The sequence below is a fragment of the Protomyctophum bolini genome (assembly GCF_963924005.1).
Source record: "Protomyctophum bolini genome assembly, chromosome: 6".
Taxonomy (NCBI): Eukaryota; Metazoa; Chordata; class Actinopteri; order Myctophiformes; family Myctophidae; genus Protomyctophum; species Protomyctophum bolini.
This window is the reverse complement of record NC_137867.1, coordinates 28,038,703-28,055,969: the sequence shown is the minus strand read 5'-3', so window position 1 is coordinate 28,055,969 and position 17,267 is coordinate 28,038,703. Positions and strand designations below refer to the sequence as shown.

The window sequence follows — 17,267 nt, the reverse complement described above, 5'->3', positions numbered from 1 at the left end:
GGCGGAGGACACTGCATGACAGAGATACTTAAACATAATTACTTTATAATACGAGTACTCATTAGCATGTGCTTAAACTAATTGGGTAAATAAAAGATGGTTTGCATTAAGCAGATCGCTTAATTTATATTTCAGAATCTCTTGCTAGCTCTAAGTAATATATCACATCAGCATTCTGAATTTATTCTAATATTAATAATAATATTGCCGGTATCTTGAACATTTAGGGGCATATGATCCCTTTCAGTGGTCAAGATACTTGCCTTAACACCAGAGGCCTGTATTGTCTGGTCTCGATCGAACCAGGGTATACCAGGAATACTGAGCCAATAGATTCGCTTCTCCTTAAAAGGAAATTACTTCCTGCCTTCCTTAATCTCACCTGTAGCGTTGTGCAAGTCACACTGCAGCTCATGAAAGTATTGCAAGCCGTGCCCCAAACAAAAGAGCTTTGCTGATCATTGCCTGCAAAACATCAAGTAAGACAACACCTGAGAGCAGATAAAACTGTCCGTTTTTATTTGTTGTTGCTGTTGGTATATTTCCAAAAGTGAGTTAGTAGATCAAGGTTTAGGCTTTAGAGCCTTACTGAAGGACACTTTGATGGAACATAGAACAACAATATTTTGTATTTGACCTTTATTTATAGTACAGTTTAGTCCCATTGAGATACAGCATCACAATTACGAGGGGGCCCTTGTCCTCTCACTCTTTTTCCAGTAGCAAAGTTTACCACATGTCTGTTTGTTTTAATGTCAGGTAAAATCAAATACTCAGAGCGGGTGTATGATGCCTGCATGGAGGCCTTCGATTGCTTGCCCCTCGCTGCCCTCCTCAACCAACAGTTCCTGTGTGTACATGGCGGACTTTCACCAGAAATCAACTGCCTTGACGACATTAGGAAAGTATGTGATACAACCACTCTGATACAACCATATGAATCTAGTAAACATGTTGATATTTTTCAATATTGCAATATTTATTTTAAACCACTGCACAATATTTAGATGAATTAATGCAGGTAATTGATTTGTAGCTTTTTACTCATGAGTATAATCGAATAACATTTTTTCTGCACTAAAGGTACACATCAGCATTTCATTAGCGCAAAATCGGAACGTGACAAAATAGGACAGCTTGTTGTGAAGCATCATGAACGCATGTGAAACTAAGACTACGATTAAGATGCCAAGGATTCAACAGTGATGTCACTGTTATGCTTATGCAACACGGAAGTAGAAAGGACTCAAAGCTGTTTATAAACAAGGGGCTAGCTCCCTGCTCGTGAACTACAGTGACCTGAAATCACTGGCGAATCCTTGGTATTGCGACAGAGTCAACTTTTCTCCGCTGTAAGGTTATATTCACGGACGAGAAACTGAATTCCTGGCCGCTTCGCGTACCGGTGGTATATGTCTCGGGCCGCGTACTGGTGGTTGGGACCCTCTGAACTAGGGGATAACATTTCCCCTGTTTAACTGTGATCAAATTAAATATGAATCAAAGAAGTGCTCCTCGGCACTGATATTGGAGATATAAACCCTCCAACTCATCCTTGATCTTCCCCAGCGGGACGTGCATCGAGGACCTCCCTGGGGAGACGCCCGAGAGGCATCCTAACCAGATGACAAAACCAAATATGCTGGCTCCTTTCCAAGCTAAGAAGCAGCGACTCTACTCAGTCTCTCCCACGTGACTGAACCTCTCACCCTATCTCTAAGGGAGATGCCAGCCACCCGTCTGAGAAAACTCATTTTGGCAGCTTGTATCAGAAAAATCTTGAATTGAATTATAAAAAAGTTTGAATAATTTAACCAGTAAGACGCCTGAGGACGAGAAGCGACCTCGCCCTAAAGGGCCGATGCACGCATCCGCCTGAGTGACAGCAGGCTGCTGGGCGAGCGCTGGTGCTTTGGCATGGGGGGTAAGATCTTAATTTTCGGGCCTGTTGAGAACGGCAGCACTAATAACTTTGGGGCAGGCCCGTCTAGAGTTTGAATGGACAGGTATCGGTCAAAATCTAAGAATTTGAGGTTTGAGATCAGATGTCGAGTTGCTGGCCAATATTGATGACATCAGGGATCTCCATATATGGGCTTACTATTGATGACATCAGAGATCTCCATCCGTGATGTCACGTGATGTCATGTGCTCCATCCCTGATGATGTCATGTGATGTCATATGCTCCATCCCTGATGATGTCACGTGCCCGACCAACACACAAACTGACAGGAAATGCGCGATTCCATAGTTAACTGCAACCTTCACATTAAAATGTTTGAGAACTACTGGTCTATGGCACGTCCATATTAAGTTTGTGTGTTGTGTGTTTTGTTCCCTGTAGTTAGACAGGTTTAAAGAGCCTCCAGCCTTTGGGCCCATGTGTGATCTCATCTGGGCTGACCCCGGTGAGGACTACGGCAGTGAAAAGACATCCGAACACTTTAACCACAACTCTGTCAGAGGCTGCTCGTACTTTTTCAGGTATCAGAGCTTTTATTCTACCAAGAAAGGCTAGTCAAAAAAAGAAGGAAAACAAAAGAGCTAATTCAATATGTAGGCATCACAAAGCTGTAATCTTTCAATGGAGAGACAGTGGTGACAGGTTGTCACACAAATGATGTTGCAAAAATGTAACACCTGGGAATCAAGCCTGTGTCTCCCGCGAGGAAATCCGACGTCTTGACCACTAAGCAATTGGCAAAAGGCAATTGCCTATGGCTCAGGGGAGATATTAGACATTTGAGGCCATCAGGCTGAGGTTGTGAGCCACTTTGCAATACACTAAACAATACTGCTAGATTTTTCTCAAACACAGTATATGAATTGAAGCTTACTTCTGGCTCACCCTTCTGGCTTTTACATTTTATATATAGAAAATATTTATAGAAAAGTTGCCATTTGATGCTGCTAATTCTATTGTTTTTGGTGAGAAACCCTGTTGTATGTATATATAAAGTAGTTTTCTGGTGTTCTGAATAAGAGTGTCAACAAAATTGAACTGAAATGAAATTACATAATTCATATAAAATTCTACAAGAAAATCACAGTTAGGATATGTTTTCTCACCATGGTACAACCATAATTCTTTGCACATTAGAACGGTAAATGAATTAAACTAATAAATAAAATCAGCACTCATTGAGCTGAGTCTCATATCCAGTGCAATGCATTGATGTGCTAATTGTCAGGAAACTGTTCCATCTCAGACTACTGTTGATCTAATCAGTTGCAGGTGGCTAGCTAATTTCCTGAACAGTCTATCAGCAGTGGGCTGGTTGAGGAGGCGTGGCTGGGCCAGAAGGAATAGCCCAGCCATTGCCTCGTCAAGTTCAGCCGACCTCTCTCTGAGCTCTTTTAGTCAGACTAACCTCGATCTGTGTTCCAAAATCGCCGTGTGAACCGGTCTGGAGCGGATGGTAATTTACGTCATGTTGTAGTCACTATTTTGTAGTCATCAGGCAGGAAACCACAATACGGAATAAGAAGTACCCATTCATAGTACTGATCCCGCCTTGTGGTTTCCTGCCAGATGACCACAAATCATTGACTACAACATGATGAAAGTTACCATCCGCTCCCGACCGGATCATGAACTCGAAATGGAATGCTGCCCAGGCTATAGTCAGACTGGTTGGCTGTACCCACAAAGTCTCTGTCTGGTTGGCTGTACCCCCTCACAGTCTCTGTCTGGTTGGCTGTACCCCCTCACAGCCTCTGTCTGGTTGGCTGTACCCCCTCACAGTCTCTGTCTGGTTGGCTGTACCCCCTCAGTCTCTGTCTGGTTGGCTGTACACATTCACAGTCTTTGTCTGGTTGGCTGTACCCCCTCACAGTCTCTGTCTGGTTGGCTGTACCCCCTCACAGTCTCTGTCTGGTTGGCTGTACCCCCTCACAGCCTCTGTCTGGTTGGCTGTACCCCCTCACAGTCTCTGTCTGGTTGGCTGTACCCCCTCAGTCTCTGTCTGGTTGGCTGTACACACTCACAGTCTTTGTCTGGTTGGCTGTACCCCCTCACAGTCTGCCTGGTTGGCTGTACCCCCTCACAGTCTCTGTCTGGTTGGCTGTACCCCTTCAGCCTCTGTCTGTTTGGCTGTACCCCCTCACAGTCTCTGTCTGGTTGGCTGTACCCACTCAGTCTCTGTCTGGTTGGCTGTACCCCCTCACAGTCTCTGTCTGGTTGGCTGTACCCCCTCACAGTCTCTGTCTGGTTGGCTGTACCCCCTCAGTCTCTGTCTGTTTGGCTGTACCCACTCACAGTCTTTGTCTGGTTGGCTGTACCCACTCACAGTCTCTGTCTGGTTGGCTGTACCCCCTCACAGTCTGTCTGGTTGGCTGTACCCCCTCAGTCTCTGTCTGGTTGGCTGTACCCACACAGTCTCTGTCTGGTTGGCTGTACCCACTCAGTCTCTTGTCTGGTTGGCTGTACCCTCACAGTCTCTGTCTGGTTGGCTGTACCCTCACAGTCTCTGTCTGGTTGGCTGTACCCTCACAGTCTCTGTCTGGTTGGCTGTACCCACTCAGTCTCTTGTCTGGTTGGCTGTACAGTCTCTTTTCTGGTTGGCTGTACCCCCACAGTCTTGTCTCTGGTTGGCTGTACCCTCACAGTCTCTTGTCTGGTTGGCTGTACCCCCACAGTCTCTTGTCTGGTTGGCTGTACCATAGACATAAAAAGGTAGACGCCTCCTCAGGCTCTGCGGCCTCTGTAGGGGTGCAGGCACACTTGTCGCGTCAAATACCGCCTAGATCAGGTGTCTCTTACAGGTTTTTAAACAGCTGGTGGATTGAAATGATGCTTGTGCGCTTCAACTTCAATGCTACAAGTTGAAGCTGTGCACTAGCGTCAGAAACCAGGAAGAGACTGCTGTTCTAGGCGCTCTTGGCGCTATGTACCCCATCTCGGACGTCATTACAGGGGAGGCAAGCTTCTGCATGCGTCAAACAAGGGGGAGTTCGGTAGGCAAATCAGAGATGCTTGCTTTGGCAATGTAAACATTTGTTTCCTCATGCTGTGACCCCTCCAAAATAATCATATTTGAACTGTGGACCCCCCTCCCTGACAAGCACTTGGAATGTAGGAGTTGAGACATTCAATTTAGTTTGACTCTGTTCCACAGATAAACATTGTGGAAATAGCCGTGTTGGGCTATCATGTGGGGAATAAAATGGAGAAAACGCTCGCGCACTGAGGGCTCCAATGCGACATATGCTTTTATTGTACCATAAGTGACTGTGACGTTTCGAGCACAAGGCAGTTCCTCAGACTAAATGTGAAAACAGAGAAACGCATCTTTATACAACCCACTGGAACAATCAACATGATCACATGGAATGTAAGACAGCTGTGGTGTGGACAATCTGTGACCAAAAAAAACAATGGGCATGGGGATGGGCATGTCATTGTTCTCTTTTCCGCCATCATGTGGTGGAGCATTGAGACCAATATTGTCCGGCTAATATATTGTCATGCTGTTCAATCAGTCAAACCTATATGTAAACGGCAGTAAACGACAGACTTATGGCTTTTACCTCACAGTTTTACTTTTTCTCTTTGTGTGTCATCTTCTGTGGAATAGGTCATAATCACTATTGCTATTGTAAAGCAATGCTATTCTGAGGCTGTTTATTAGTATGTGAGGTTCTGCATGTCTGATGGCCAGCTGACTCAGGGGAAACTTGTGTTTTTGCAGCATCTGGAAATTCTCTGTGCCTGTCAGGAAACCTTTGCTGCCAAACCACTGTGGTGTATCAAACAAAGCATTGTCATAGACATTAACATGTGTCTACTAATAATTTATTCTGATGTCTCTCTCTCTCTCTTTGTACTTCTCTGTCCATCTCTGTCACAGTTACTCAGCGGTGTGCGACTTTTTGGTAAATAATAACCTGCTGTCGGTAATAAGGGCCCATGAAGCGCAGGACGCCGGGTAGGTCAGCAGGGATTTAACAAGTAACAATGCACCTCTGTGTATCACAGTAGTTTATCTTCAGGTGTTGTCTAATTAATTAATTGTCATTGTTTTCTTTGTGGCACAGGTATCGGATGTACAGAAAGAGCCAGACTACAGGCTTCCCTTCACTAATCACAATCTTTTCTGCTCCAAATTACTTAGACGTCTACAACAACAAAGGTTTGAGCTAGCTCTCTCTCTCTCTCTCTCTCTCTCTCTCTCTCTCTCTCTCTTTCTCTCTCTCTCGATTCAAATGGGCTTCATTGGCATGAGAAAACATATCAAAACATATGTGCAATGAAATGGGAATAGAGAAAAGTGTAAACAGAGCTGTGTTTCATTGCAACTTACAAATCAAATATCTTCACAAAACCATCCAAATTGTGCATTTGCTGTCATAAAAGGTTATACATCCACATAGGAAAAGTTAGCTTGGGATAAACTTTCTCTCTCTCTCATTAGCTGCTGTATTAAAATATGAGAACAACGTGATGAACATCCGACAGTTCAACTGCTCTCCCCATCCTTACTGGCTTCCCAACTTCATGGACGTCTTTACGTGGTCTCTGCCTTTTGTTGGGGAAAAAGGTTTGTTTCATTCTCTCTGCACTAGATGTACTCCTATTGTTGTTCTCTCCCCATACAGTGGACAATGTGATGGACAAGGGGTTCCTAGTTCCCATGATAGAATTTCTGCAATATCCAGACAGGGAATGTCTGGGGATCTGGGGAGTACTTGTTATGTGTTGTGTGTTATTCAGCCTTTTTCTACAAAATATATTGTTCGTCCTTTCTCAAATGTGCAATGGATTTTATTTGACGCGGCTAAGGTGGAGTTGTATGTTTTCATGTAATTTATGCTTCATAATAAAGCGTCCTCCCTCTGCACCCACAGTGACGGAGATGCTAGTGAACGTGTTGAACATCTGCTCTGATGATGAGCTCATGTCGGAGGGAGATGACCTTTGTGAAGGTGAGGCTGAGGACACAACAGAGAGAACCCTGGAGCTCAAAGTTCATCCTTTGACCACACTAAGCAGACATGCTACTGTCTGCATCACAGCCAAAGGCTTCAAACAGGAGCATTTAAAGCCGTCTACTGTAACTAGCATGAACTAGATGAGAGTTTACATGTATTGCAGTGGTGGTCTCCCTTGCACTAGGGATTATTGACTGACAGAAATGCTTTACAGTAAATGCAAAGGTAATGGCATTAATGTCACTGTTGAGAGCAGAGGTGAATATTACTGTGTACCGTGTCTTGGTGTTCATGCGGTTTACTACATGGTTACAGGAGGCACCTCGGCTATGCGCAAGGAGGTCATCCGGAACAAGATCCGCGCCGTCGGAAAGATGGCCCGAGTCTTCTCCGTCCTCAGGTCTGGAATCGCCTCTACTCCTACTCCTAATAACTCTGTATTGCAGGGAAAGCTTTTGCTGAACATAACAGATCAAATTAACCGGGCTCTACATTAGCATAGAGTGCTGAGGGACTCCACTCGACCACATTTTAGTGCTTAATCACTCCTTATCACTCCCCCATCATTTTGAAAAGACTACTCCTTAATCACTCCTTATTATATCACTCCCATCATTCTGAAAGCATTACTTCAACTGTAAGTCTGCAATTATAATGATATGATCTTATGAACAATGAACCTTTCTATCTGGTCATGGACATCCACATTACTAATCATCATTTTTCTCAAAATGTGCATTTGTGTGAAATATGTTCTGAAAGTACCAATAGTAATCCCTAAATATCAGTCTAGCCATAGTTTTTGTGAGGTTCTGGCTGGGTTTAGGCATAGTTTTGGTGACGTTATGGTTTGGCATAGTGTAAAAACGTAAGGAACCTAAGTAATCATTGTTCTGTTTAATTTATGGAGGTGAGAGGAGTATATCTCACAGTCATCCCCACACTAGCAGGCAGCAGGTTAACATGGAAATTTGAAAGTGTACTATCCTCATTAACTGTGTGCAGACTTAATGTGGCTGTGAAGGGGGGAGGGGGAGGTGGCGGTGGGGCTGTTCGAAATCAAATACTATATAAGTGAGTATCCGAACTCTCTGAGATTTGGGTCCATTCCTAGAATATTGCGATATTTAATTAGTCAATAATATCACCCAGCCCTAACACCAAGCTGTATAACATGAAGGCATGCTACTGCGGGGAAAAAAGGATTTTGTTGGAGAATAAAAGGAAAGTCTGAATAGCCAAATGGAACACACGCGCACACACACACACGGTGTGTGGGGCTGAAGAAGATGCTAAGGGAGAGTGTTAATTAAATTGAAAGGAGTCAGTTTGAGTGCACATTCTGAACAATGAAGTTGTGTTTGAAAACATGGCGCCTCCATGAAAGGATTATGAGCTGGCAGCTCATGAGTCACGATGCACGCTCGGAAGCATAATGCCATTAGTCGTTATTCCAGATAAATGCTGCTGTCCCTAGTCTGTCAGACTGTACAAAAGTGGGCTGGATTTTGAGAGAGCGGTCAGTTTTGTTTATGTTCATGGCATGGCTCCTAGGGATTGAGCTGCCAAAAGACTGTCTGTGTCTTACTGTGTGTCCATGGCCAATCTACTATGGTTGTCTGTATGTAAAACAGCAGGAATATACATTTAGAACAATTACTGAAATGTCATAATTATTTGGGAGAGTTTGTCTAAATGGTAAAAATGCTTGTACTTTGTAAATAGTTAATGGGAATTTAAAAAAATAACTGACATAATTGACATTCTCGCAAATGATTGGAGTTATTCATTCTAGTCACATGAAACTGTCCCCTAGCAACATTTCACCACACAGCTCTTAATTTTTGGTAACTTTGCTGCACATGTTTTCAAGATAATAAATAGCCTCAAATTAAATGGAATTGGTAAAGGGGACATGGTCATGTGGTAGCAATTTGTCTAGTTCACATTCTTATCCAGAGCAGGTTGGGGATAAGATGATATCTAAACTGCTAAGCTACTCTGCTGCTGTCCTGTTAAATGACAGGCCTGAAGTGTGTACTATTATGTGTGTGCCTATTCCAGGGAAGAGAGTGAGAGTGTGTTAACACTCAAAGGATTAACTCCCACTGGTACCCTGCCTATGGGGGTGTTGTCAGGGGGCAAACAGACCATAGAGAGTGGTAAGTTGACATTTCATTCCTCTACGTTTTGTATTTTCTTCAAGCCTCCTTGATTTTGTCTGCCCTCACTAACCAAACCCGACCAGGTCGCCCAGCCAAATTAAAAGTGGGCTGTAATAATTGGTTAGCCTAAATAATATTAACGAGTAAATTCCATTTACTTGATGTTGATAAATGCCATTCATCAGTGGTAGTAGACTAGCCTTATGCATATATTGGCTCTACTTTTGCTCTGCGATGAACCAGTCAGTCTCCTTTTTGAAGGGTGCTAAATTAATGGTCTCACGCTCACAGCAGGAGAATTTGCCTGCTTTTGGATCAACACGGTCCGCCCACCCTCCCTACCACCTTCCTCCACAGCACCACAAAGCCTTTGGGCTCGGCTGTAGGTGGGCTGGCCTGGGGACGTGTGCCTCTCACTTGAAGTGGGCCTTTTACTCCCTGATCTAAAGGTCAGAATGTGGCCTCGACCCACCGAAGGACCCTGTCAGCACACCATGCTGGGGGTGTAGATTTGCCGTGGTGAGGCATGAGAGAGAGTGATGTGGTGACCTTTTGTTAGAAATGCCATCTGTGTCCATTCCAAAGCTCTCATACTCCCTTCTTAGAGAAATTACCTAGTCAAGTTGAAAATCATATGGGTGGGAATAAATCAGCCGCTTCATAATGTCCTTGTCCTCCGTGACTAGTTTTTGTCTTGACTGTAGAGAGAGAGAGTGTGTGTGTGTGTGTGTGTGTGTGTGTGTGTGTGTGTGTGTGTGTGTGTGTGTGTGTGTGTGTGTGTGTGTGTGTGTCAATCTATCAAAAATGCAAAACCTTGTTTCTAAATGCAGGGAAGATTAGTTGCCCCATTCCAGTTTGTTTTTCCAAGTGTCACGGAAAATGAGTACTTAATTGCTACTGAGGTAGAAAGATGGCTGCTGCTACACTTCCTGCCCTGCAGGCTGTTATCAGAGCAGAGACTAATTTATCACATACCTGTATACACATTTTTCTGACAAATGAGATGGCACACACACTCTCACTTATTATTTTATTCTCCCAGCTTGCGGTGTTGATTATTCTGCCAGAATAGGTGGTGGTCAAATGGTGGATTTCTTATTTTAGATCAGGCCTCTTGGTGTGTTTGTGTGATCATGCCTGTGCGTTAATTATGAGTCATTGCCACTGTACTGTATGACTGTGCGTGGGTGTCCAAATGTGCATTTGTTAGTGGCCATGACAGCGGTTTATTACTGTGTCTTTCACAGTGCTTCTACCACATCCCCTCTCATCTCTCCTGACACTTTAAAACCAACGCCATCTTATTTCAACAGGGGTTTCTATCTTTTTTCTCCCTCCCACCCACCAGCCTGTTCACTCGCACTCCTAGTGACTCCTAGCTTTGGTTAATGTTGGAACTCGGTATAATGACTTCTCCATGATATGATTTAATGTTGAAGAATATCATTTATATAAATCAATCATAATATTTCCTTTTGAGATTATCATGTATGCTGTTCTTCCACTGATTAAAATATGTACTCTACTCTGATGTAAGAAAACAAAATACATGTTATATGCATGTACATAGTTGATTTGTGGAATTATGTATACACATGGAGAACAAAATTAATCTTTGCCAAACGATACTACAGTTTGACTTGTGGCTGGTCATTTTGCAACCATTATTACAGTGCTGCTGTGGGTGTTGACCTTTTTATGTGCTTTGTTTTCCCTGATAGTGATCATACTGTCAGCTGTATGTGTTAATGCTCTAGTTCTCAAAGTGTGGTCCAGGGACTCCCAGGGGTCCTTGAAGGAGTTCCAAGGGGTCTCCTGCAAATGGAGCAACAGAATTCTAAAGCCCCACTAACTTTTCTAGCTATTAAAAAAAAGGAAAAAAAGCTGGTCTACAAGCTCACAACACGTCGCATCACAACATATTGTGAGCTTGTAGAACTACTATTTTTGAGAGGTTTTGACAAATATTGACAGATCTTCTCTGTCAAAGTGTCTTCATATGGCCTTATGGGGGTCCACGGCCAAATGCACTTCAATTTGGGGGTCCTTGACATGAAAATGTTTGAGAACCACTTGTGTAATGTGACATGTTTGATTTGTTATCTGGTTTCGTTTGACGACTTCTTTCCCCCCTCCTCTCACATCTACTCGTACTATACTATAGCCATCATTGAGGCGCCTGAAGGTACGCATGTCTCTCTGTAGGTCAACCCTTGTGTGTGTGATGTGCAACCTTTAAAAAGACAACCCTACTTAACGTATCCATGTACTGTTGCATTACTTTTATTTGCGTCACCCTTTTGTGTGTGTTAAATTATGTCACAGATTGGTGTGCTGCAAAACCATTGGCTGCTCTTGCATCATCAGTGACATACATTCATTTTATAATAAATGTATGACTACATACACTGTATACAGACATGCAATTAGAAAACATGAAAACTTTTTTCCTACTCTTGCCAAACAGATCATATTAAAGCCCGACCTACCAATGTCTTAAGTTCTAATCAATTTGATTATAGCATTTGTTAATTTATTTAAATTAAGTATTTAACCCTCAATATATAACTTTAATTATACAGTGAACAAGTAAATATAAAATACACCTAAATTAAACTTTTTTAAATATAGCTGATTTAGAAGCGCATCACATTGCAGTGAAGTTTAATTTGTTAGTATTTTTTCGCCTATTATGACATGCCTGTTTGTTTGTCATAATAGTCAAGTTATGCTGATATATCTGCCAGACCGAAATATCAGTTGGGCAGGGGCTCTACCAAATGTGTTATTAAAATTATTCTAATATTGTACATTTTGTGCCAGCCAGAAACGTTGGATATTTGATACACATTGGATACATCCTACAGGAGAAAGTTAATGTCTGTGGTGCATATGGAACCCTGGCACTACACAGCTTTATTGCAATGTCTGGAGATGCCTTATGTCCCAGAGTGAATACGTTGCTGACGGTCACTTGAACAACAGAACAAGTGTTTACCAGTGCATGCATGTACACGGTTAACCATTTAAATGTCCCATCTCTGTATCACATCCATTTCATAATTTCCATTTGGTCGATTCAAATTTATATCCCCTTTTTAAGAACCCACCTCCTGTGACCCCTTCCTATGAATATCGAACAGTCCCTAATATAATGGGAATTAGGCCAGTGACAGTCACTTATTTACAAGCAGCAGTAGGCAGAGGTCACATGGGCTCGAGATGTGTAGCCAAGTGTACCACAGAAAAGCCTTCTAAGACCTGGCTCAGATAAGGCTGGGGACCTCCCCGCTCAAGGATATTTTCAGAGGTTAATCCTGTTATGCTGCTTGGCTGTTGCTACACTGTCTTCTCTTCTCTGGTCTCCGCCCATCCCTCCTATGTTGACATGTTACACCTAGTGCTTTTCAACACAACTTTTTCTCAGACACTGCACAGCGTGTTTACTTTGATATGAATATCAAATATTAATAGTAGTAACCAGAGCCAGATTGCCAGTTAACCACTTCAACCGTACATACGTTATTGACCAGGGTCCCCCAAGGATCTGTACTTGGTCCCCTCATTTTCTCTCTCTTTGCCAAAAATGGCTAAACTGCTATTTTTGCCATTATAACATGCCCTAGGGACGCTAAGGTTCATCTGGTCAAAACAGAATGCATTTGAGAATGCACACTAGTAGTGTGTATTTGTCACATATACCTGGTAGTGCAAGAGTACCCTTTGGCTATCATTCCTTGTTGGTGTTAGCTGTAAATCTACCATCTAAAACCTTCACCCTAGGTTATTCCATTTTATCTTGTGTTACTGTTGATGACTTTTTTGTGTTGAATGGTCACTTACAGTCTATTTCTTATTTGCACATGTTTTCTTGGCTGTGGGAACCTTACCGTAAGTGCTCTTTGGTGTGAGGTGTTGTGACGTAGCTTGCCCCACTGAAGTCTGGACACTAGGTGTCACTAGTGTGCATGTGTTGTGTTCACTGGTCTTCTCTGCACTATGCAGACACTGTCTTGTGTGTTTTAGGTGCAGCTGTAACATGGAATGGATCATTGGATCTTTCTCCAGGGAAATGTTTAAGTTGTGATGTATAAATCGAAAGCTAAACCTAAAGAAATGTGTTAGTACAATGCTCAGTGTTCAGTTAACTCTTTGCACTCCCTGTGTTAAATTAGCACTGAGACTTTTACGTTGTAAACGTATGTTTGTTGCCAGTGCATTAATAATGAAAAGGAATAGCCATGTTGACGAAGCAACACTGTTGTCAGTTGCTCCTCATTTCATCACCACATTTCTTCTGCCTTGCAGCCATCCAAGGATTCTCTCCCACAAGGAAGATCCGTAACTTTGAGGAGGCACGCGGCCTGGATAGGATAAATGAGAGAATGCCTCCCCGCAAGGACGGAAAGCAGCCTGACGGCAACACAATCAACGCCAACACTCCCAACAAGAATGGCACCAATGGATAAGCGTGCTGAACACACGTACAGTAGCATGTACGCACGCACATGCACACACCCCACTTCTACTCAACCCCCATCCTACCCAGGCTCTGAATATCTTTTCACTCGTCAATCCTTCTATCTCTTTGTCTGTCTTCTGTTCGCCTACATTCGGAAAGGCAAAGAAACTGGACCCCTCAAAAAGAAAACACAGCACAAAACAAGGAAACTGTGTTTCCTGCTGGAAAATGACAAAGGTGTTACAGGAGAGCAGGGAGGAAAAAAACGAGAAAAACAAAACAAAAACGTTTTATTTATTAAATGGATTATATTAGATATATTGTATGTGATAGCTACAAAGTATTGAATGAAAACAATGAATACATTTCACAATCATTCAAATGTATTATGTACACTGAAGCTATAAATTATAGATAAATGTCAAGGATTGAGACAAAGGAAGAATATTTTGTTAATTTTAGTTGATTTAATCATACAGTGCTTTAGACATACCCTTAATTAAGCAATTTATTCTCCGACTTATGATGTCGCATGGCAAAAATAACAGTCCTATAATCTCACAACGTGAAGCATCGTGACCTTGTAGTTCTGCTATCTTTGGCACGCAACGCCATCGTATAAAGTTAAAGTATAAATCACGCTTTAGGATTTCTATTGTCTTCTATGTGCTTGGTAAGGGACCAAATATGAACTACATGAGTATAGTGTCTCTATTCTGGGATGAACATTATGATATAGGCTTTGACCACAGGAATCCTAGTGTCTCTATTCTAGATTGAACATTCTGGGAAAATAGCAGATATACAAGCTTGCAACATATTGCTATGTGACACGTTGTAAGCTTGTGTATCGGCTATTTTTGTCTTAAGATGTGGTGTAGAGGGAAATAAACAGGGCCTTGTTTGGACCCCTGTGGGACTCTGGTCAACTAAGTATATAGGAAGTACCAATAACATTGCCTCAAGGGGCATTCAGATCTTGCATGCTTTTTGTCAGGAGATCTGATGATTTTTGGAAGGTTATACTGTGTGTGTGTGTGTGTGTGTGTGTGTGTGTGTGTGTGTGTGTGTCATTTGAAAGATATACAGTATGTAAATGTTTTGAATGGGGAACAACATATAAGGGAAGTAGATTATTTCAGAAAAGTATTGGAAATGATTATTTTATACCTCCCAAGAAAGTTTCACAAATAATTTTATGTCATCGTTTTATTTATAACTCGTCCGGGGGAAAAGTCACTGAGTGCTGTTTTTGATCAGTGCCCCCGCCCCTCATTCCCATAGAACAGTGGTTCCCAAAGTGGGGTCCTTGAGGGAGTTCCAGGGGGTCCCCAGCTAAATAATAGTTTGTAACCAAATGGACCCTTATGAGTTTGAAATTGGGGGTCCCAGAGAGAGTAATGTCATTAAATGGGGGTCCGTAGACCAATGCATGTCAAACTGGGCGTCCTTCAAATGAAACTGGTTGATAATCTCTTAGAGTTGTAAAAGTCTTCTCTTATGGGCGTCCCTGGCATATCCTTTCAAATGGGGTTCCGCAGACTAATTAGTCATTTTGGGGGTCCTTGATATGAAAGGTTTGGGAACCTCTTCCATAGAACATTGTAAGCAAAATGTCCATTTACATTTGCACCCATTGTCATTTCTTAGATTGACAACTTTTGAACTGCTGTAATGATGGGACATAACATCATTGGTACTTGCTATTTAGTAGCTGTAGTGTGCTGTTAATACTAGGGCTGCACATTTATTGTTTAGAATGGAAAACGTATGTGTCCGTCTGAGGGTGATGGTGGGTTATTGCACATTTGCATCTTACAGTATGTTTAAAAACACATTCACTGCCAGGTATTCATTCATTAATTCTTCGAAAACCACCAGTGTTTTTCAGTGAAACCCTTATTTTGAAGGCCCCTTGGGACCCGAGACGCGGACCGGATGTTAAAGAAAAAGACACTTTTCTAAATCTGATAATGTGGAGGCGGACGGCAGGTGAGATTTTCACTTCCGGTTCATTTCCAGTTGTATCCGTTGCTTGGCAACCTAGAACCATTCATATGTTTGCGAAGAGAGCAATGTGTTATAAACCACTGAAAAGACCACTGAGATCTCCTTCATCGGCGGTGAAGCGTTGGATTAGACTTGACAGAGATCTTTCCTCTATAGTCTATAGCGTTTCTTTATTTCTTTCATATATATATATATATATATATATATAAAATTGCTGATGATCCAGTACTGTAATTATGAATTACTAGACGATTGAAGTTGGAGATCCATGACCCACCCGGCTATGCAATACCCGTTGTACCTGTGTCAGAGTAGCCCATCTTTCATGCCCAGAACAGTTCTCGAGTTACATGGATTACAGATGTACACACGTACAGAGACATGGTGTATAGATATATGGGCTTAAATGGCTTAGAGATAAATGTATTGTGCAGCCCTAGTTAATACAGTATCTGTGGTAATTTGATGGCACAGCAGCCAGATATACTTTATGTCCTATTCCAAGAACTCTGGTCAAAAATCACTTGGTTGTGATTTTCTCAACGGCTTGATCTTGGGGTTGAGTACTGCACATGGACATTATGGCCTAACATCCCAACCAACAGTCCTCTTGGACAAAAATTGTCATTTCCCCCCTTAATGCAGATTAACTACTGCTGCTATTGGACTGAAATATATTTGCATTATTACTATGGTATAATTTGTAATTTCATTGTATTTAACATTACGTTTTGGCACTTGGTTTGATATCGTTGCTGTTGGGCAGAAACCTTGTTTCTCCATATTTCGTCTTATTCTGTCTGTTTTTTAGATTATTGCCCTATTTTATACCTCAGAGTATGGCAGTGTCTCAACTGTAGCAAAAATTGACTGATCTGCTATTTTTGAAAAACATTTAAAATTTACCCAAAATGGCAACGCCAGGTAAAAAAAAACGTTTTTTAAAGTCTTTCTGTGGGTTTTATAAATGAAATTAAGAGCCTGTGACTAAATAACTACATTATTTAGACACAAACTACAGCAATTTTGGACATAGTACAAGGTTTCCACCCAAGCAAAGATTTGAAGTTGATTGTCACTTGTCAAACACTAAACAAGGGGTGTGCTTCGGGGTTGCTTCCTTTTTTCGTTACAGCAGTGTCACCATCTACCATCTATTGCGCTGTGGGTTTTTATTTTCTTGATTCTGATAATGACTGCACATACGTGAAAATATGGGGGATTGCTTCTAAATTTATTAGAAATTCAGCAAAATGGGTGCTGTCAAGCAGCAATACCAATTTGATAACCCTGATTATTACCCAGATATGGATGGACTGAGTCATTCACCATGGAGGTGTTATGAAATGGTACAAGCAGCTGTCTATTAAAACCCCAAACAGTACTGTAATCATTTTCGGCACAGCTGACTCATTTAGTAACACGGGTGATCAAACCGAGACTGGAGACATTAAGCAATCACTGCGTATACATTACTGGTATTTTTCTCTTTCTTTCTTTTCTGTTCTGTTCTGTTCTGAACAACATCCACTCTGAATGACCACACTCCCACACCCTTTAAGACATGATTGTTATTTTTCACTTGGAAATACAACCAACTTTTAATTGGTGCTTTGATACACCTGTCTGTAAGTCTGCTTCTGTCTTTTGAGAAAGGAAAACAAACACAAAAAAGCTTTAAGATTTGCTATTCACTTGT

At 42.0% G+C, this 17,267-nt stretch overlaps 1 protein-coding gene across 3 annotated transcripts in view; it reads left to right on the top strand.

The window, feature by feature from the left end:
- The window catches only part of ppp3cca (protein phosphatase 3, catalytic subunit, gamma isozyme, a), a 38,386-nt gene extending 21,191 nt beyond the window's left edge, over window positions 1-17,195 (top strand). For 2 of the 3 annotated variants that reach the window (XM_080766554.1, XM_080766552.1), the window contains 10 exons: window positions 760-905; window positions 2,346-2,485; window positions 5,851-5,928; window positions 6,038-6,132; window positions 6,415-6,540; window positions 6,848-6,925; window positions 7,247-7,331; window positions 8,996-9,093; window positions 11,261-11,281; window positions 13,405-17,195. In XM_080766554.1, coding sequence (XP_080622680.1) covers window positions 760-905; window positions 2,346-2,485; window positions 5,851-5,928; window positions 6,038-6,132; window positions 6,415-6,540; window positions 6,848-6,925; window positions 7,247-7,331; window positions 8,996-9,093; window positions 11,261-11,281; window positions 13,405-13,565 — 1,028 coding nt within the window. In that variant the 3' untranslated portion in view covers window positions 13,566-17,195. The remainder of the gene's footprint in view (window positions 1-759; window positions 906-2,345; window positions 2,486-5,850; window positions 5,929-6,037; window positions 6,133-6,414; window positions 6,541-6,847; window positions 6,926-7,246; window positions 7,332-8,995; window positions 9,094-11,260; window positions 11,282-13,404) is intronic. The other variant, XM_080766553.1, reaches the window with a different exon arrangement.
- Window positions 17,196-17,267: the final 72 nt, after the last annotated feature.